Source organism: Oncorhynchus nerka, linkage group LG22 (assembly GCF_034236695.1).
Source record: "Oncorhynchus nerka isolate Pitt River linkage group LG22, Oner_Uvic_2.0, whole genome shotgun sequence".
NCBI classification, from domain to species: domain Eukaryota; kingdom Metazoa; phylum Chordata; class Actinopteri; order Salmoniformes; family Salmonidae; genus Oncorhynchus; species Oncorhynchus nerka.
In genome coordinates this window covers 41,057,533-41,079,606 of record NC_088417.1, presented here as the reverse complement: position 1 = coordinate 41,079,606, position 22,074 = coordinate 41,057,533, and the positions used below count along the sequence as shown (strand labels likewise).

The window sequence follows — 22,074 nt, the reverse complement described above, 5'->3', positions numbered from 1 at the left end:
GTGCAGCGCAACATCAGCACGTGGGGGGAGATTAACGTTATTTAAAACACGATTTAAAAGGTTGTTCATGAAGAAAATCAAAAAACAATGAATGGAAGTTAGCCACTTCCCCCAGAATAACAGGTTTATAAACGCAGGTGGAGTCAGGGCCAGTTGATGCTACTGGGTTTGGATGATCTTTTATATTCAGATGTAATCAAATTAGTAATATCCATAGATAGTACAGGTGGTATTCAATATAATATTTGACAGTAAAAAGCAGCTTCAATATCATAATATTATTCCATTATTCTCATTGATTCTCTTGAACATGGTCATCTGCAATTGATTCTATAATTAGCTCTTTCCTAAATGATTTCAGAAATAAATGCATGAATTTTGCTGAGACAATTATTCAAGTGTACTAAAATGTAGTGGAAAAATAGTTGCTATCTATTTTGTGGCGTAAAACCCTATCAAGCCATACCGTAATCAAGTTCATGGGTTTCTGTTTCATGGTGTAGTGTAGAATCATTGATTTTTAGATAACCTAAACTAAACTTTTCCTGGACAGGTAATATGGTCAAGAAAAACTCCTGGCCCAACACAGACTGCAGACACTGGTAGTCTTATCAGAGATAATCCATATATCCTACGACTGTATGTGGACCTATCCATATAAAATGTGAAGGACAACATAAGAACAAAATAGATATGTAAAGCCTATCCTTGCTTCCATATACAGTTGAAGTCAGAAGTTTTCATACACCTTAGCCAAATACATTTAAACTCAGTTTTTCACAATTCCTGACATTTAATCAGAGTAAAAATTCCCTGTCTTAGGTCAGTTAGGATCAAAACTTTATTTTAAGAATGTGAAATGTCAGAATAATAGTAGAGAGAATGATTGATTTCAGCTTTTATTTCTTTCATCACATTCCCAGTGGGTCAGAAGTTTACATGCACTCAATTAGTATTTGTTAGTATTGCCTTTAAATTGTTTAACTTGGGTCAAATGCTTCAGTTAGCCTTCCACAATAAGTTAGGTGAATTTTGGCCCATTCCTCATGACAGAGCTGGTGTTACTGAGTCAGGTTTGTAGGCCTCCTTGCTCACACATGCTTTTTGAGTTCTGCCCACAAATTTTCTATAGTATTGAGCTATGTGATGGCCACTCCAATACCTTGACTTTGTTGTCCTTAAGCCATTTTGCCACAACTTTGGAAGTATGCTTAGGGTCATTGTCCATTTGGAAGACCCATTTGCGACCAAGCTTCCTGACTGAGATGTTGCTTCAATATATCCACAATTTTCCTACCTCATTATGCAATCTATTTTGTGAAGTGCACCAGCCCCTCCTGCAGCAAATCACCCCCACAACATGATGCTGCCGCCCCCGTGCTTCACGGTTAGGATGGTGTTCTTCGGCTTGCAAGTGTAACAGTACAACTTTAGACCGTCCCCTCGCCCATACCCGAGCGCGAACCAGGGACCCTCTGCACACATCAACAACAGTCACCCACGAAGCATCGTTACCCATCGCTCCACAAAATCCGCGGGCCTTGCAGAGCAAGTGGAACCATTACTTCAAGGTCTCAGAGCAAGTGACGTCACCGATTTAAACGCTATTTAGCGCGCACCACAGCTAACCGTATCAGATCCGTTACACTCACCCCCCTTTTGACCTCCTCCTTTTCCGCAGCAACTAGTGAACCGGGTCAACAGCATCAATGTAACAGTATAACTTTAAACCGTCCCCTCGCCCATACCCGGGCTCAACAACAGTCACCCACGAAGCATCGTTACCCATCGCTCCACAAGAGCCACAGCCCTTGCAGAGCAAGGGAAACCACTACTTCAAGGTCTCAGAGCAAGTGAAGTCACCGATTGAAACGCTATTTAGCGCGCACCACAGCTAACTAAACTATCCGTTTCACATCCGTTACACAAGCCTCCTCCTTTTTCCTCCAAAGATAATGATGGTCATTATGACAAAACAGTTCTATTTTTGTTTCATCAGACCAGAGGACATTTCTCCAAAAAATATGATCTTTGTCCCCATGTGCAGTAGCAAACCGTAGTTTGTCTTTTTTATGGCGGTTTTGGAGCAGTGGCTTCTTCCTTGCTGAGCGGCCTTTCAGGTTATGTCGATATAAGACTAGTTTTACTGTGGATATAGATACAGATACCTGTTTCCTCCAACATCTTCACATGCCCTTTGTTGCTATTTTGGGATTGATTTGCACTTTTCGCACCAAAGTCTCCTTCCTGAGCGGTATGAAGGCTGCGTGGCCCCATAGTGTTTATTCTTGCGTACTATTGTTTGTACAGATGAACGTGGTACTTTCAGGCGTTTGGAAATTGCTCCCAAGGATGAACCAGACTTGTGGAGGTCTACAATAATTTTTTTCTGAGGTCTTGACTGATTTCTTTTGATTTTCCCATGATGTCAAGCAAAGAGGCACTGAGTTTGAAGGTAGGCCACAGATACACCTCCAATTGACTCAAATGATGTCAATTAGCCTATCAGAAGCTTCTAAAGCCATGACATAATTTTCTGGAATTTCCCAAGCTGTTTAAAGGCACAGTGAACTTAGTGTATGTAAACGTCTAACCCACTGGAATTGTAATCTGCCTGTAAACAATTGTTTGAAAAAATGACTTTTTTCATGCACAAAGTAGATGCCTTAACCAACTAGCCAAAACTATAGTTTGTTAACAATACATTTGTGGAGTGGTTGAAAAATGAGTTTTAATGACTCCAACCTAAGCGTATGTAAACTTCCGACTTCAACTGTATAATTAATATATCATGTTGCTTTGACACCTAGTTGTTGCAGACATAACTAGTTTAATAGGTTTAAAATTAAACAGGTCCAAAGTACCCAGGGGGCCCGGGGCCAAACTGACAATTTAACACACTGCCACAGATTCAACAGTTTTATCGGGCCTACATTTCTCAACTCAGTGGCGTTGTGGCTAGAGTATCACCATGGGATTGCAACGTTGTGGGTTAGATCCCTGATCAGGTCGTACAAAGTTCTTGTCATTGCAAATTTACAAGTATATTATTGCACCAATTTCCTATATAGGTTCCAGATTTTTTTTTTCTTCCTAAAGGTATCCATTTTACTGCAGAACCCATAAAACATTGTAGTGTAGTATCTTGAGGATACTGTAAAAATATTCCATGTAGGCTAGTAGTTTGTCTGTGTTTTGAAGTTTAATCAGCTGCTACCTTTATAGTTTGGACTTTTGTTTCTTCAGCAACCCTCATAGGCCTACAAACTCTGCATTCAACTGTGGTGAAGGTAGACAACAACACCTTCACCACGCTGATCCTCAACACTAGGGCCCCACAAGGGGGCGTGCTCAGCCCCTTCCTGTACTCCCTGTTCACCCATGACTGCATGGCCACGCACATCTCCAACTCAATCATCAAGTTTGCTGACGACACAACAGTGATTACCTGATTACCAACAACGATGATTCAGCCTACAGGGAGGAGGTGAGGGCCCTGGCAGAGAGGTGCCAGGAAAATCACATCTCACTCAACGTCAACAAATGAAGGAATTCAGGAGACAGCAGAGAGAGCATGCCCCCATCCACATCAACTGGGCCGCAGTGGAGAGGGTGAATAGCTTGAAGTTCATCAAATGGTCACAGCACACAGACAGTTTGATGAAGAAGGCACAACAGCAAGTCTTCAACCTCAGGAGGCTGAAGAAATTCAGCTTGGCCCTTAAGACCCTCACAAATTTCAACAGATGCACCATTGACAGCATCCTATTTGACTGTATCACCGTCTGGTATGGCAATTGCATAATCCGCAACCACAAGGCTCTCAAGAGGGTGGTGAAGTGAGGCCAACACAACACTGGGGGCACACTGACGGCCCACCAGGACATCTACAGTACAGCATCCGGTGTGTCATGAGGGCCAATAAGATCATCAAAGACCTCAGCTGTACTCACCATTTCTATTCATATACTGTCCATTCACACCATTATATAATATACACTACATGACCAAATGTATGTGGACACCTGCTTGTCAAACATCTCATTCCAAAATCATGGGCATTAATATGGAGTTGGTCCCCCCCTTTGCTGCTACAACAGCCTCCACTCTTCTGGGAAGGCTTTCCACTAGATGTTGGAACATTTCTGCAGGGACTTGCTTCCATTCAGTCATAAGAGCATTAGTGAGGTTGGGCACTGATATTGGGCGATTAGGCCTGACTCACAGTTGGCGTTCCAATTCATCCAAAAGATGTTCGATGTGGTTGAGGTCAGTCAAGGCCAATCAAGTTCTTCCACACCGATCTCGACAAAACATTTCTGTATAGACCTCTCTTTGTGGACAGGGGCATTGTCATGCTTAAACAGGAAAGGGCCTTTCCCAAACTGTTGCCACAAAATTGGAAGCACAGAATCGTCTAGAATGTATGCTGTAGCGTTAAGATTTCCCTTCACTGGAACTAAGGGGCCTAGCCCGAACCATGAAAAAGAGCTCCAAAACATTATTCCTCCCCCACCAAACTTTACAGTTGGCACTATGCATTGGGGCAGGTAACGTTCTCCTGGTATCTGCCAAACCCAGGTTCGTCCGTCGGACTGCCAGATGGTGAAGCGTGATTCATCACTCCAAAGAAAGCGTTTCCACTGCTCCAATGGCAGAGAGCTTTACACCACTCCAGCCAATGCTTTGACCACTGACTGCAAGCCAGGCCTAATTGACCAACATCAGTGCCAGACCTCACTAATACTTTTGTGGCTGAATGGAAGCAAGTCCCCGCAGCAACTTTACAACAACTAGTGGAAAGCCTTCCCAGAAGAGTGGAGGCTGTTATTGCAGCAAAGGGGGAACAGTAACCGTTTTATAAAATCAATAAGGCATGCGAGGCAGTGCTATATCTTGAATACCGTTACATGTAAATGGGTAGTCCATTTTGTTAAGAACGGACGACCATATTAATGCCCATGATTTTGGAATGAGATGTTCGATGAGCAGGTGTCCACATAATTTTGGTAATGTAGTGTATATACACTTACCGGACAGTTTATTAGGTACACCATTCATTTCACAAAAATGGATCGCTCCTACATACAGTGAGTCACGTGGCTGTGGCTTCCTGTATAAAGCAGACAGACAGGCATTGAGGCATTCAGTTACTGTTAAATTTAACGTTAGAATGGGCAAAACTAGTGACTTAAACGACTGAGCGTGGTATGATCATCGGTGCCAGGCACGCCGGATCCAGTATCACAGAAACTACCGCACTATTGGGCTTTTCGCGCATGACAGTGTCTAGTGTTTCCCAAGAATGGTGCGACAAAAAAAATGCATTCAGCGACAGTCCTGTGGGCGAAAACCGCTAGTTGATAAGAGGTTGAAGAATGGCACGAACCGTGCAAGCTATCAGGCGGGCCACAAACAGACAAATAATGGCGTAGTACAACAATGGTGTGCAGAACAGCATCTCGGAACACACAACTCGTCTATCGTTATCAAGGATTTCCAGCAGAAGACCACAAAGAGTTCCACACCTATCAGCTAAAAACAAGAAAAAGCTGAAAAACATTGCCTGGTCCGACGAATCCCGGTTCCTGTCATGCTGATGGCAGAATCAGGATTTGGCTTAAGCAGCATGAGTTCATGGACCCATCCTGCATGGTGTCAACGGTACAGGCTGGTGGCGGTGGTGTACCGCTGGCCAATCTGCAGCAACTGTGTGATGCCATTGCGTCAGCATGGACCAACATCCCTGTGCAACGTTTCTGACTTGTAGAAGCCATGCCCGAAGAACCCAGGTTGTTCTGGAGGCAAAGGGGGGTCGTGGTATCAACAGTACAGGCTGGTGGCGGTGGTGTACCGCTGTCCAATCTGCAGAAACTGTGTGATGCCATCGCGTCAGCATGGACCAACATCCTTGTGCAATGTTTCTGACTTGTAGAATCCATGCCCGAAGGGAGGTCGTGCTGTATTGGCTGTCACAGGCACATTATGCACGCAAACAGTTCCATCTGAAAATAATCACTCCACCGCCATAAGAATATCATGTTCATGTCCGAATCATCTCTTGTATTTAATCTCAATTTGCGCATTATTTCCCCTTGCTTCCAGCCTAGCATTTAGTTTGGTACAGCGCCTGTCCAATCTCGGAAACAATGTTTAACTTTTTTATTTCAATCTCTGTAGTACCATACATAGAGTGAACGGTGCCCAGACGAGATGAGACAACTTTTTTTCTGAGCTCGGCGAAATCACGCATCAACGTCATTATCATGGACAAATCGAAGTAAATGCCAATAGGGATGAAAAAAAACTCTAACGAAAATGTGGTAAATGTGTCATTCCAGGTTCAATGTTTGGCGTGACAGATTTATCTGAAGTTGGTTAGCTAGCAGGTGACAAGAACATTATCCATCCTGCATAGCAAACATTTTGTTTACAACGGACCACCATCCATCTGCATTGCAACTATGCAATGTTATGTTGGTAACAGTAACCGTTTTATAAAATCAATAAGGTACGCGAGTCAGTACTGTATCTTGAATACAGTCAAATGTAAATGGGTAGTCTATGTTGTTAAGAACGGACGACCAGACCTTCTGCATAGCAACTATGCAAAATAATGAGCAACATGACCAAAATAACTAACCAGATTTTTGTCCAGACTAAATATTCGAGTGGAAGAATTACATTGTATTAATTGATTTACCAAAATAAAGCTTTAATGACAATTAAATTATGTTGGTAAAAGTACGTTTTTATTAAAGCAATAAGGCATTGTATCGCGTCGGGGAGAACAATGTAATTTATTTACCTGTTACAGCGCTACCTCTTGTGCCTTATTGTTTAATAAGGCTGTATTCTTAAATTGCCTCCACTCCAGTGAGTCAGAACGCGCTCTGTGTCGTTCGTTACCTCTGAGCGTTCAGAGCGCACACTGGACGCTCCGACCGAGGAGTAGGGTTGATCCGTCAAGACACAAATAAGAGAACTCTGACCATTTTACTCGCTCTAACAGAGCTGGTTAGGCTGTTTTCATGTTAAATAGAGCGTTACTGACTGTAACTGTGCTGCTGGTAACAATGGTAACAATGTAAGTATCCCCCCCCTTTTACTGACACTGGCCATATTCAGAGGCTGTTTCGCGTTCGTAAATGAATCAGTTATTCTGCGCTCTGAAATCGGCGTAGATAGCCAGACTGAGTTTGCGCACGCAACTTAAGTATACTGTTGCAGCTAGAAACATAAGCATTTCGCTGCACCAGCTATATACATCTGCTAAATATGTGTACACGACCATTACAATTTGATTTGTCTACGTATAATTCATGACGTCGAGAGTAGGTGGAGGAAGTTTAAATTTGGTGCCGACCCACGTGTGTGGTTTGGTTTCAGGCAAGGCGGGGATGGCTTGCTGTTGAACGCTCAGAATCGTATGCTACGAGAGCAAAGCTTTCTGGTATTCCTTCATTGTTTTGATACAAGCCGAGGTTCTCGCTGGATTCTCTAGGTCAAATTTTTTTAATGCAGCTTGCTGTCATTTTCTCCAACGTTGTCGAGCGATGGAGAAACGCCCATCTGCAATAATTCTTCTGACCTTCGCCTCCTCTGCACACCGAAGCGTATTCCTTGGATCCAGCGATGCGGGGAGCATTCTGACTTTGATTGTCAGTTGAATTGACATTTATTTAACGTGAAGTGCCTACCTACAATCTATTCTACCGATTTAACGTAATATTTTAAAGAATCACGACTGAAGCAGATGCCCCTGGTTCTGTCACCCCTGCTATACTATGTTGGAATTTCCATCTCTCATTCCATATTGGCCTCTCATCAGCTTTCTGGTGCCTATGGCTATTACCAATGTGGCCATCGACCTCGGTGAACAGGTAGGTCGGCGGCATCAAAATGACATGAGACAGCGATATTTGCATAGGATATGTGCTAGTCGGTAGCCAACATTGGGGGTTGAGGCAAGAGTGACGGATTGAACGTCAACAATTAGCTAGATGTCAGGCTCTGTCAAAACACGGTCCGGATAACTTCTATCGCTTGCTTGATTTGACATGAACTAAGCATTCAACGTGGTACAGAATGTTGTATCTATCCATCAGACCACCACTAGTAGTGGCCTACAATTCAAGAATTTGATCAATTCATTACAGGCACGTGTATAATTTAAACGCCGACAGATGGCGATATTGAGACGGGTCATTTTACCGTCCAAATCAATTATGGAGCCAGCAATACATTTGCATCACTTGTGGACTGGTTCGTACCTGACATATTCTCCATTCAGGCTGCATAGGCGTCGATTTCCTCAACTTTATTGAATGGATAGATGGCGGGAAAAATATGCTTACTTTATGAAACACAGTTTTCCACTACCATGCTAGTGACAAAATGCTAATCCCGCCTAATACTTTCTTTGGATTGGTGGATACATCTCATTATTTGAATAGTTTTTTGAATATTCGATGAGGGTTGTTGATTTCAACCGCATGTATTCAATGGAGAAATGCAACCATACTAGCCTCATAACATGAATATGCTTAGTCATCTCAATACAACTCAGATAAGTGTTTTTTCCCCCCGCAAAGTTGCGTGGCCTACTTATATCAGTACTCCTAACAACGTATGCATTAGGACATTTATATTCAATTAAATACATAGTATATAAGCCATACATTTTTTGGCGGGGACCAAATTCGACACAGCATTGACCTCCATACAAAAACGTGCTTGGTGGGTGAGAATTTTTTGTTTTTAAAGTGTTAGGAGATTTAGGTTAAGGTTAGGAAACGGGTTAGCTAAAATAGTCCCAGACATGACGCCAACATTTCTTGCCACAACCAGGCCTGCCCTGAGAGTAGTCTTGGTTTCCACCAATGCAATGCTGCCACAGCATCAGGCATAAAATAAACATAGCCCATGGTCTGGTAGGTTCAACCTGATTGGTTGAACATATATACAACATCCGGGATTAATGTTAAACCACTCTGCATGGCGGTGGAAAATTGTGTTTCATAAGGAAAGTAAGCATATTTTCCTTTACAGGAACATTCATGTGTCCTGTTTTCTGAGGGTTGGGAGAATATTCCATTACTTCCCACAGAACATGGTTGCTATATTCTCAGAATATAATTGATATTATTGTTATAGACGTGTTTCATGGGAATGTTGCTTTCTCCCCCTCAACAAATGTTTTCATTACACATCACTCCTTGTGAGGCCCTGATTGGTGAACCACTGATCCATTCAGTGTTTTGTCTGTTGGCAAAGTTAGGGGGACACACAGTCGATTAATCCCGCCCGGGTGCCCGTGTAGGTGTTTTGTTTCGGATGAAAGTTGAATGCATTCTATTTGGAACCTGGCTCCCTCCCGGACGTGAGTCAGGTGCCCCGCGAAGTCGGCTCAAAACAAAATTGACGTAATTAAGCATGTGTAGCAATTACTAGGATTCTGTGTTTTCTCATGCAAAAGGGATTGCTTTTGATAAAAACGATTTATCTGCCTTCCCAATGAAAACTATACATAACTAAATGCAACATGCAACAATTTCAACGATTTTACTGAGTTACAGTTCATATAAGGAAATCAGTCAATTGAAACAAATTAATTTGGCCCAAATCTAGGGATTTCACATCAATCAGAATGTGTTTTTCTCCACAAAAGGGCTTTATTACAGACAAATACTCCTCAGTTTGTAGAGATAGGTGTGGAAGAACTTGACTGGCCTGCACAGAGCCCTGACCTCAACCCCATTGAACACCCTTGGGATGAATTGGAACGCCGACTGTGAGCCAGGCCTAATTGTCCACCATCAGTGCCCGACCTCACTAATGCTCTTATGACTGAATGGAAGCAAGTCCCTGCAGCAATGTTCCAACATCTAGTGGAAAGCCTTCCCTGAAGAGTGGAGCTGTTACAGCAGCAAAGGGGGACCAACTCCATAGTAATGCCCATGACTTTGGCCATGTGGTGTATGAAGAAATAAAGCTAGAATCTTAAATGTTGTAGGTGCACTGGTGTTCCTAAATTCAAATTCCAGGTCGCACAGCAAAATATTTAGGCGCATATGCTAATAAAATGGTCCCACTGTAGAGCTTTGGTGGCAAATACCAAATAGCCTATATGATTTTTGAGTTGCGACTGTCAGTGAAAAGTAGAGGCACAGCCAGGCCTTAGTGCTGTGAATTGCCAGGGACCTCACAATACGATGTTATCACGATACTTAGGTTCCGTTGCGATATGTATTGCTATTCTCAGTATTATTTTGGGAATCGATATTGTGATTTTATTTATTTATTGCGATTTGATTTGCCAAACATATTGCTCACCATGTCTGCTGCAGAGGGACGAGCCATGAGAAAGAGTTCGAAATCTAATTAACTCATTATTTAAAAAATAAAATGGAGAAAAGGCTATGGAGTTTTGGTGCCGGTACAGCAAACTAGCACAATAAAAAAATTAAAAAAAATGAAAATAAAAATGGTCAAAATGATACGATCGTCAAAAATAATGTCCCGCGATGGAACTATTGATCCCCCATCACTACCAGGCATATTGCAATATTTCAAAACATAATTGCTGGAAAACAGTTTGGAAAGCAAATAGTTTACTGCTGTAAAGAGAAGACAATGAAAATACTAATATATCATAGTTCAACTAAATTTAGTGAACAGAATAGTTAATAATAATCTTAATGACACCAGTGGAGAGAATTGGCTGAGTGTGTGCATATTCACTCTTTATCATTGTTGGGTCAGTGCCTGTTGAAAGTTTGATTTTGGATTTCCTCCTCCAGATTAGATAGATGTCATTTTGTATTTGTGTCTCCCCTTCTTGACTTAACACATCTGAGTGTCGCTGCACAGGTCTCTCCAGAGATGTTCGATCGGGTTCTAGTCCGGACTCTGGCTGGGCCACTCAAGGACATTCAGAGATTTGTCCGGAAGCCATTCCTGCATTGTCTTGGCTGTGTGCTTAGGGCCGTTGCCCTGTTGGAAGGTGAACCTTCGCCCCAGCCGGAGGTCCAGAGCGCTCTGGAGCATGTTTTCATCAAGGATCTCTCTGTACTTTGCTCTGTTAATCTTTCCACCGATCCGGAGTCCCTGCCATTGGAAAAACATCCCCACAGCATGATGCTGCCACCACCATACTTCACCATAGGGATGATGCTAGATTTCCTCAGGACTTGGCATTCAGGCCAAAGAGTTCAATCTTGTTTCTCATGGTCTGAGAGTCCTTCAGATGCCTTTTGGGAAACTCCAAGCTGACTCATGTGCCTTTTACTGAGGAGTGGCTTCTGTCTGGCCACTCTACCATAAAGGCCTGATTGGGGGAGTGCTGCAGAGATGCTTGTCCTTCTGGAAGGTTCTCCTATCTCCACATAGGAGCTCTGTCAGAGTGACCATCGGGTTCTTGGTCACCTCCCTGACCAAGGCCCCTCTCCTCCGATTGCTCAGTTTAGCCGGGCTGCCAGCTCTAGGAAGAGTCATGGTGGTTCCATTTAAGAATGATGGAGGCCACTGTTCTTGGGGACCTTCAGTGCTGCAGACATTTTTTGTACCCTTCCCCAGATCTGTGCCTCGACACAATCCTGTTTCGGAGCTCTACGGAAAATTCCTTCAACCTCATTGCTTAGTTTTTGCTCTGACATGCACTGTCAACTGGTGGGACCTTTTATATAGACAGGTGTATGTATGCCTTTCCAAATCATGTCCAATCAATTGAATTTACCCCAGGTGGACTCCAATCATCCTTGAAATGTTTTTACAACTTGATCAATGGAAACAGGATGCACCAGAGCTCAATTTCGAGTCTCATATCAAAGGGTCTGAATACTTTTTAAAATATGGTATTTGTTTTTATTTTTAGTAAATTGGCAAAAAAATCTAAATCTGTTTTTGTCATTATGTGGTACTGTGTATAGATTGATGACATTTTTTAATTTAAATCAATTTTAGAATGAAGCTGTAACGTAAGAAAATGTGGAAAAGGTTAAGGGGTCTGAGTACTTTATGAATGCACGGTATATGCATAATCTATAAAGGCTTCATAATTCATAAAGGTAATGTTAACTGACTGATTATCTCATAGAACAATACGTAGAAGATATCTTAAGCGTCTGTTAACCTCTGACCTTATTTTTGGCGTTTATCCCAAAACCCTATTCTTTTCTCATTCTTTTTCACAAATAGGGATAGCTTAACAAACCAGAGGTAACTAATTTCTGGGTTTTAGGACTTCAAGCTGGCAAGCTCCACTGTGATATCTAGAACAGTGAATGTAAACTAAAAAGCCCTTGCATGGATCTAGGACAGTGAGCAACAGATGTCCACTATAACATGGAAAGAAGAGTAGCTTTTTGTTGAATGAGTGGTGACTGATTTTAATTATTAGTAGATGTATTGACCTATTTGTGCATCTTTGTGGCTTTGAGAAGGCCATAAGGCACACAGAACTAAAGCCCATTTCAGTGGAGATCTTATGAATATTATAGCCCCACACCAGTGACCCACAGCAGTCCCAGTCATATGACAGATGAGAGACTCATACTAGCTGGTATTTTTGCCTAGTCCTAGTGGGCAGTAGGAGTCCAAGCGTGCGTCTCGGAAGAGGTTAGGATTATGCATGCGTAATGGCCGTGTGAGCAGCTATGAATCGTACCAAGCTCCCTTCTATGGAAAGTGGCAGCTGCGGATGCTCTCTGGAGGCAAAGCTAAATGGAAATAATGTCTAATTCGCCTGAATGACTAATTCCGTTTTTCAGGATCACGACAGGGTATAAAGTGTTTTTAGCATAGAAATAGAATGAGTTTAATGGGCTTTGAGTTTGGAACCTGACTGGTAAACTCATGGGTACACTCGCAATGACTGCCTGGTAATGTAGAATATTAATTAAAATTATGCTAACTTAAGTTGCTCATGGAATTTATTTTTTTGTATTGTCAATTAAGTTTATTAAACTAATCACGGAAACAGATTGATGGGTACACATCCTGCTTTTACATCCTGCTTTGCTACTATGGGTACATTTGCAATTTCTGCCAGTCCACCCATTGTCATCATTATCTTTAATGGGGACGCCTGTTCTATTCTTTCTATTTCTATGGGGTTTTACATATTTCCACATGCATCCATTATGTATAGGCACATGTATATTGTCTCCTATGCAGATTTTGTTACAATATTTCAGAAATTTAACTGGTAAAGGGTAATTTTGCTATATAGTTATCACAGCAAAAAAAGAAACGTCTCACCGTCAACTGCGTTTCTTTTCAGCAAGCTTAGCATGTGTAAATATTTGTATGAACATAAGATTCAACAACTGAGACATAAACTGAACAAGTTCCACAGACGTGACTAACAGAAGTGGAATAATGTGTCCCTGAACAAACGGGGGTCAAAATCAAAAGTAAGTCAGTATCTGGTGTGGCCACCAGCTGCATTAAGTACTGCAGTGCATCTCCTCATGGACTGCACCAGATTTGCCAGTTCTTGCTGTGAGATGTTATCCCATTCTTCCACCAAGGCACCTGCAAGTTCCCAGACATTTCTGGGGGGAATGGCTCTAGCCCTCACCCTCCAATCCAACATGTCCCAGACGTGCTCAATGGGATTGAGTTCCGGGCTCTTCGCTGGCCATGGCAGAACACTAGAAATCACGCACAGAACGAGCATTATGGCTGGTGGCATTGTCATGCTGGAGGGTCATGTCAGGATGAGCCTGCAGGAAGAGTACCACATGAGGGAGGAGGATGTCTTCCCTGTAATGCACAGCTTTGAGATTGCCTGCAATGACAACAAGCTCAGTCCGATGATGCTGTGACACACCACCCCAGACCATGACTGATTGTCCACCTCCAAATCGATCCCGCTCCAGAGTACAGGCCTCGGTGTAATGCTCATTCCTTCGATGATAAATGCGAATCCGACCATCACCCCTGGTGAGACAAAACCGCAACTCATCAGTGAAGAGCACTTTTTGTCAGTCCTGTATGGTCCAGCAACAGTGGGTTTGTGCCCATAGGCGACGTTGTCGCCGGTGATGTCTGGTGAGGACCTGCCTTTACAACAGGCCTACAAGCCCTCAGTCCAGCCTCTCTCAGCCTATTGCAGACAGTCTGAGCACTGATGGAGGGATTGTGCGTTCCTGGTGCAACTCGGGCAGTTTTTGCCATCTTGTACCTGTCCCGCAGGTGTGATGTTCGGATGTACCGATCCTGTGCAGGTGTTACATGTGGTCTGCCACTGCGAGGATGATCAGCTGTCCGTCCTGTCTCCCTGTAGCACTGTCTTAGGCATCTCACAGTACAGGCATTGCAATTTATTGCCCTGGCCACATCTGCAGTCCTGATGCCTCCTTGCAGCATGCCTAAGGCACGTTCACGCAGATGAGCAGGGACCCTGGACATCTTTCTTTTGGTGTTTTTCAGAGTCAGTAGAAAGGCCTCTAGTGTCCTCAGTTTTCATAACTGTGACCTTAATTGCCTACCGCCTGTAAGCTGTTAGTGTCTTAACGACCGTTCCACATGTGCATGTTCATTTAATTGTTTATGGTTCATTGAACAAGTATGGGAAACAGTGTTTAAACTCTACAATAAAGCTCTATGAAATTATTTGGAGTTTTACAAATGATCTTTGAAAGACAGGGTCCTGAAAAAGGTGTGTGTGTGAGCGAGTTAAAAGTTTATTGTATCAAATGGTAGGCTACAGTAGCCTGCAATGGCATTGCAATTAACAGCCTACTTGATGGCCAACAGATGCAAATGTATCATTCTTTACGTTTAATGTCAGTTTCATTGTGGAATTTTTCCCCATAACAGAAGCACACGAGGGAGTTCCATAAATTCCGTTTCAAATTTCCACTCGCGCAACCCTTGTTTCATGACGTTTCCCACAGGAAAAGTAAACATTTGAATGCAGTTTACTTTAAACCACCTCAGAGTGAATTTGTCTAAAGCACTCTAGTGCACCTGAAGTCGTCTTCCAGTGCTTTGTCGCCATTACAGTGCTGAAATAGCAGCTGCATCTTCTGATTTACATGGACAAGATGGACCTGATCAGCAATGATACTCTGAAACACTTTGTGAATACAGCCCTAGATCTTCCCTAAATTTGTGTTATGTGAGTGAGTACGTGGCTGCCAGGGGAAGAGGGCTGGGAGAGGAGTATCCTGCAGGTGTGTGTGGTGGCCTGGCCAGTCATTTGTGATTCATCTCTGTAGCCTCAGGCCTTTGGCTCTTAATCTGAATCTCTCACCCAGCTCGCTACCTCTTCATTGTCACTGTTGAATGTCCTTCTCTGATCCCCCTTTCCATGCCACCACAGACAATAGCAACACCAGTAGCCTCAGCACCACTCATTCTGAAAGGACACCTCTTCAGAAATGATCTACGATGCTCAGATTACCAATGGTTAACTAGGGAGCTAGGATATATCAGGTAGCTAGCCATTTACTGTCACAGCAGTTCATCAATAGGTCAATAAACACTAACATAGTCACAACAATATTATAATCTTAAATCTAAAATAGAAATGGAGAAATGTCACTATCTTGGCGTTTTTTAATAGAGGCATTAACATGTGGGAAAATATCCAGGCTGCATCACATCTGGCCGTGATTGGGAGTCCCATAGGCAGGCGCACAATTGGCCCAGTGTTGGCAGGGTTAGGCCGTCATTGTTAATACGAATTTGTTCAATTGACCAAAGTTACCTCGCTAACTCCTTAACTCCTTAAACCTGATTTGTAGTATACCCCTCAGGCTAATGCATACTGGTATGAATGATGGTTGTATGATGCTGAACCTTGGGGCTAATACGTTCTCACTCTTTCCCACCCATTCCCTTGGCCTTTTGGTCCTTGGCAGGCTCTAAACCGGGGTTTAGCAGGCTTTAAAGAGGATGCGGTTGAGATGCTTGCCAGCTATGGGCTGGCCTATTCGCTAATGAAGTTCTTTACTGGGCCCATGAGTGATTTCAAGAACGTGGGCCTGGTGTTTGTCAACAGCAAGAGGGACCGGGGCTGTGCTGTGCTGTGCATGGCGGTAGCAGGCTCTATGGCATTCATCATTCATGTTCTCATCGGTGAGGATTAAACATGGTTGTTTTGTCCCAAACCATGACATTTTAATAGTAACTAACTACTAGTATTTATTCTTATTAATTCCAAGTGATTTTAAATCCAGTGATATGTCAGTTGTAAACTGCTTTTAAGTTCAGCTTTTCTGTTTTATTTTTTAAATGAAGAGGCCAACCCACTAGTGTTTTATCATCTCAAAAGTTTAAAATCGAGTTAGTGGTGCCATCTCCTCAGTCCTTACAGTATTCTGCTTCTCTCCCCTCTCTAGCCCAGACAGACCTAGGCTACTACATTATCAATAAGCTGCATCATGTGGACGACTCCGTGGGCAACAAGACCAGGAGGGCTTTCCTCTACCTGGCAACTTTCCCACTGCTGGACGCCATGGTGAGTACCGAGGAGAGTATACAGCTTGATTTCAGGGTCTGCGTCCCAAATATCACCCTATTCACTATATACAGTGTATTCGTTAAGGATTCAGACCCCTTCCCTTTTTCCACATTTTGTTACGTTACAGCCGTATTGTAATATTGATTAAAAATCTTTTTCCTCATCAATCTACAGACAATACCGCATAATGACCCCCAAAACACTGTAATACCTTATTTATAGAAGTATTCAGACCCTTTGCTATGAGACTCGAAATTGAGCTCGGGTGCATCCTGTTTCCATTGATCATTGATTGGACATGATTTGGAAAGGCACACACCTGTCTATATAAGGTCGCACAGTTGACAGTGGATGCCAAAGCAAAAACCAAGCCATGAGGTCAAAGGAATTGTCCGTAGAGCTCCGAGACAGGATTGTGTCGAGCACAGATCTGGAGAAGGGTACCGAAAAATGTCTGCAGCATTGAAGGTCCCCAAGAACAGTGGCCTCATCATTCTTAAATGGAAGAATTTTGGAATCACCAAGACTCTTCCTAGAGCTGGCCGCCCGGCCAAACTGAGCAATCGGGGAAGAAGGGCCTTGGTCAGGGAGGTGACCCGATGATGGTAATTCTGACAGAGCTCTAGAGTTCCTCTGTTGAGATGGGAGAACCTTCCAGAAGGACAACCATCTCTGCAGCACTCCACCAATCAGGCCTCTATGGTAGTGTGACCAGACGGAAGCCAAGCCTCAGTAAAAAGCACATGACATCCCGCTTGGAGTTTGCCAAAAGGCACCTAAAGGACTAAGACCATGAAAACAAGATTCTCTGGTCTCATGAAACCATGATTGAACTCTTTGGCCTGAATGCCAAGTGACACGCCTGGAGGAATCCTGGCACTATCCCTACGGTGAGGCATGGTGATGGCAGCATCATGCTGTGGGGATGTTTTTTTTAGTGGCAGGGACTGGGAGACTAGTCAGGATCAAGGGACAAATGAACGGGAAAAAGTACAGAGATCCTTGACGAAAACCTGCTAGACTAGGGTGAAGGTTCACCATCCAACAGGACAACAATGCTAAACACACAGCCCAGACAATGCAGGAGTGGCTTCGGGACAAGTCTCTGAATGTCCTGTGAGTGGCCCAGCCAGAGTCCGGACTTGAACCCAATCAAACATCTCTGGAGGGACCTGAAAGTATCTGTGCAGCGATGTTCCCCATCCAACCTGACAGGGCTTGAGAGGATCTGCAGAGAAGAATGGGAGGAACTCTCCAAATACAGGTGTGCCAAGCTTGTAGTTTCATACCCAAGACGACTCGAGGCTGTAATCTCTGCCAAAGGTCCTTCTACAAAGTACTGAGCAAAGGGTCTGAATACTTAAGTAAATGTGAGATTTGCTATATTTGTCATTATGGGGGTATTGAGTGGGGGGAAAAAACAATTGAATCCATTTTAGAATAAGGTTGAAAATGTGGAAAAGTGAAGGGGTCTGAATACTTTGCAAATGCACTGTAGTGCACTACTTTGAACCAGATCCCTATGGGCCATGTTCAAAAGTAGTGCGTTATGTAGTGAATAGGGTGCCATTTAGGATGCAGACCAGCTCTTTCATGAACCAAAGCATGGCTAGCCAGAGAGCCATAATCATGGCAGAAAGAAGTTTAACACCTCAAATGTATGTATAATCGCCTTGACATCATGCTGATCTTAAAACGTACGCACTCCTGTCCCTGTATTTCAACTACCGCATATTGACACATTTCAATGTGAGCCTTTGGGTTGCTTTTTATTTTTACAGAAAATAACTTGGTAGGCTAAAATTATTGGGTGGAGAAGCAACAATTGTCTCCTTGTTCATTTTTGTTTTTTAGTCTTGGATACATGCTGGAATCCTCCTCAAGCACAAATACAGTGTCATTGTAGGCTCTGCCTCCATCTCTGATGTCATCACCCAGGTACTCAACAGATTGCTTCCTTGTTGTTCACTAATCCCCATTACAGTGAAGATGGGTTCTTGTAGCCAAAACAAAAATGCAATTCCCCTCAAAAGTGGACTTGGCAGTATGCCCTGCTCTGATAAGTTGTGAGTGTGATGTGGTCCTGAGTGTTTCTGACTGTGCCCCCTCTCTGTGGCAGATTGTGTTTGTGTCCGTTCTGACACATAGTAACCTGCCGTGTGTGGAGCCCCTTCTCATCCCCATCCTCGCCCTGTACATGGGAGCCCTGGTGCGCTTCGTCATCGTGGGCCTGGGCTACTACTACAACATTCACGACAACATCCCGGACTCCAGTGGCGTTGACGTAGGGGTACGCTGTTTCCTTCGTCACCCAACTGGGACCTTTTTTAAGAGTTCAACGTGTTGTTTATTTAACACTAGAACCGCTGGGCCTTTCAGGCGATAAGTATCCGCTGCAGCAGTGGTTCCCAAACGGGGTCGCAGCCGAGACGTTTGTGGTGCATTGCATGAAAATACATTTGAGGGAATGGGAAAGAAATGCTTTCAGTGTACGCTTAATGACTAAAACCAAATAGAATGTTTGTAGAAAAAAAACTGCACCTATATATTTTTTAATAGCCTATAATCTTTTAGAACCTATAGTGACCAAAATAAAAGCTAGACAATCAGGGGTCCACTTGATTTTGCGATGTTTGAGCATAAGAACAACACTTTTTCCATGTCAAAATGCGTAGAATTGTAGGAAATTAGCTTAGAAACTGCTAAATTGGTGGCCGTGGCTCAGTCTTTGTCAGAAAATCTTAGAGACCCTCTTGGCCGCAGAGACAAAATGTTGTTTTAAAGCTTAATTCCCTGCAATTGTACACATTTTGACATGGGGCGGAGAGACGTAAAAAGAAAAATTAAAGCTAGTTTCCTATAATTCTACATTGCGATGGGACTGAGAAAAAATGGTGGTTTAAAACCTAATTTCCTGCAATTCTACACATTTTACCATGTGTCTGAGAGAAAATGTGCAAATTTAAAGCAAAATTTCTGCAATTCTACAAACTTTACCATGGTTTATGCCGTGTTGTTAAAACCTGTTGTGACTAGGGGACAGTATTTTAATTTTTGGAAAAACAACGTTCCTGTAGTAAATGGGATATTTTGTCAGGAAAAGATGCTAGAATATGCATATAATTGACAGCTTAGGAAAGAAAACACACTAAAGTTTCCAAAACTGTAAAAATATTGTCTGAGTATAACAGAACTGATGTTGCAGGCGAAAGCCTGAGAAAAATCTAATCCGGAAGTGCCCCATGTTTTGAAAGCGCTGCGTTCCAATGAGTCCCTATTGAGCAGTGAATGGGCTATCAACCAGATTACTCTTTCTCCGTATTCCCGAAGGTGTCTACAGCATTGTGACATAGTTTTACGCATTTACGTTGAAGAATACCCGTAAGCGGCTACATTGCGCAAGTGGTCACCTGATGCTGCCAGAGAGATTCTCACGTAAAATACAGAGGTAGCCATTACTCCAATCGGTCCTACTGAAAAACGAATTGTCCCGATGGATATATTATCAAATAGATATTTGAAAAACACCTTGAGGATTGATTATAAACAACGTTTGCCATGTTTCTGTCGATATTATGGAGCTAATTTGGAATATTTTTCGCCGTTTTCGTGACTGCAATTTCCGGGCGATTTCTCAGCCAAACGTGAAGAACAAACGGAGCTATTTCGCCTACAAAAATAATATTTTTGGAAAAAAGGAACATTTGCTATCTAACTGGGAGTCTCGTGAGTGAAAACATCCGAAGCTCATTTTATTTTATTTTTATTTTTTATTTCACCTTTATTTAACCAGGTAGGCTAGTTGAGAACAAGTTCTCATTTGCAACTGCGACCTGGCCAAGATAAAGCATAGCAGTGTGAACAGACAACACAGAGTTACACATGGAGTAAACAATTAACAAGTCAATAACACAGTAGAAAAAAAGGGGAGTCTATATACAATGTGTGCAAAAGGCATGAGGTAGGCGAATAATTACAATTTTGCAGATTAACACTGGAGTGATAAATGATCAGATGGTCATGTACAGGTAGAGATATTGGTGTGCAAAAGAGCAGAAAAGTAAATAAATAAAACAGTATGGGGGTGAGGTAGGTGAAAATGGGTGGGCTATTTACCAATAGACTATGTACAGCTGCAGCGATCGGTTAGCTGCTCAGATAGCTGATGTTTGAAGTTGGTGAGGGAGATAAGTCTCCAACTTCAGCGATTTTTGCAATTCGTTCCAGTCACAGAGGCAGCAGAGTACTGGAACAAAAGGCGGCCGAATGAGGTGTTGGCTTTAGGGATGATCAATGAGATACACCTGCTGGAGCGCGTGCTACGGATGGGTGTTGCCATCGTGACCAGTGAACTGAGATAAGGCGGAGCTTTACCTAGCATGGACTTGTAGATGACCTGGAGCCAGTGGGTCTGGCGACGAATATGTAGCGAGGGCCAGCCGACTAGAGCATACAAGTCACAGTGGTGGGTGGTATAAGGTGCTTTAGTGACAAAACGGATGGCACTGTGATAGACTGCATCCAGTTTGCTGAGTAGAGTGTTGGAAGCCATTTTGTAGATGACAGGATCGGTAGGATAGTCAGTTTTACTAGGGTAAGCTTGGCGGCGTGAGTGAAGGAGGCTTTGTTGTGGAATAGAATGCCGACTCTTGATTTGATTTTCGATTGGAGATGTTTGATATGAGTCTGGAAGGAGAGTTTGCAGTCTAGCCAGACACCTAGGTACTTATAGATGTCCACATATTCAAGGTCGGAACCATCCAGGGTGGTGATGCTAGTCGGGCATGCGGGTGCAGGCAGCGATCGGTTGAAAAGCATGCATTTGGTTTTACCAGCGTTTAAGAGCAGTTGGAGGCCACGGAAGGAGTGTTGTATGGCATTGAAGCTCGTTTGGAGGTTAGATAGCACAGTGTCCAAGGACGGGCCGGAAGTATACAGAATGGTGTCGTCTGCGTAGAGGTGGATCAGGGAATCGCCCGCAGCAAGAGCAACATCATTGATATATACAGAGAAAAGAGTCGGCCCGAGAATTGAACCCTGTGGCATCCCCATAGAGACTGCCAGAGGACCGGACAGCATGCCCTCCGATTTGACACACTGAACTCTGTCTGCAAAGTAATTGGTGAACCAGGCAAGGCAGTCATCCGAAAAACCGAGGCTACTGAGTCTGCCGATAAGAATATGGTGATTGACAGAGTCGAAAGCCTTGGCAAGGTCGATGAAGACGGCTGCACAGTACTGTCTTTTATCGATGGCGGTTATGATATCGTTTAGTACCTTGAGTGTGGCTGAGGTGCACCCGTGACCGGCTCGGAAACCAGATTGCACAGCGGAGAAGGTACGGTGGGATTCGAGATGGTCAGTGACCTGTTTGTTGACTTGGCTTTCGAAGACCTTAGATAGGCAGGGCAGGATGGATATAGGTCTGTAACAGTTTGGGTCCAGGGTGTCTCCCCCTTTGAAGAGGGGGATGACTGCGGCAGCTTTCCAATCCTTGGGGATCTCGGACGATATGAAATAGAGGTTGAACAGGCTGGTAATAGGGGTTGCGACAATGGCGGCGGATAGTTTCAGAAATAGAGGGTCCAGATTGTCAAGCC

At 43.3% G+C, this 22,074-nt stretch overlaps 1 protein-coding gene across 1 annotated transcript in view; it reads left to right on the top strand.

Annotated features, from left to right (window-relative positions):
- Nucleotides 1-7,235: 7,235 nt before the first annotated feature.
- Nucleotides 7,236-22,074, top strand: part of LOC115105178 (progressive ankylosis protein homolog) — a 34,180-nt gene continuing 19,341 nt past the window's right edge. Inside the window, exons 1-5 of the mRNA XM_029626871.2 lie at nucleotides 7,236-7,883; nucleotides 15,873-16,089; nucleotides 16,353-16,471; nucleotides 18,329-18,412; nucleotides 18,594-18,764. Coding sequence (XP_029482731.1) covers nucleotides 7,788-7,883; nucleotides 15,873-16,089; nucleotides 16,353-16,471; nucleotides 18,329-18,412; nucleotides 18,594-18,764 — 687 coding nt within the window. The 5' untranslated portion in view covers nucleotides 7,236-7,787. The remainder of the gene's footprint in view (nucleotides 7,884-15,872; nucleotides 16,090-16,352; nucleotides 16,472-18,328; nucleotides 18,413-18,593; nucleotides 18,765-22,074) is intronic.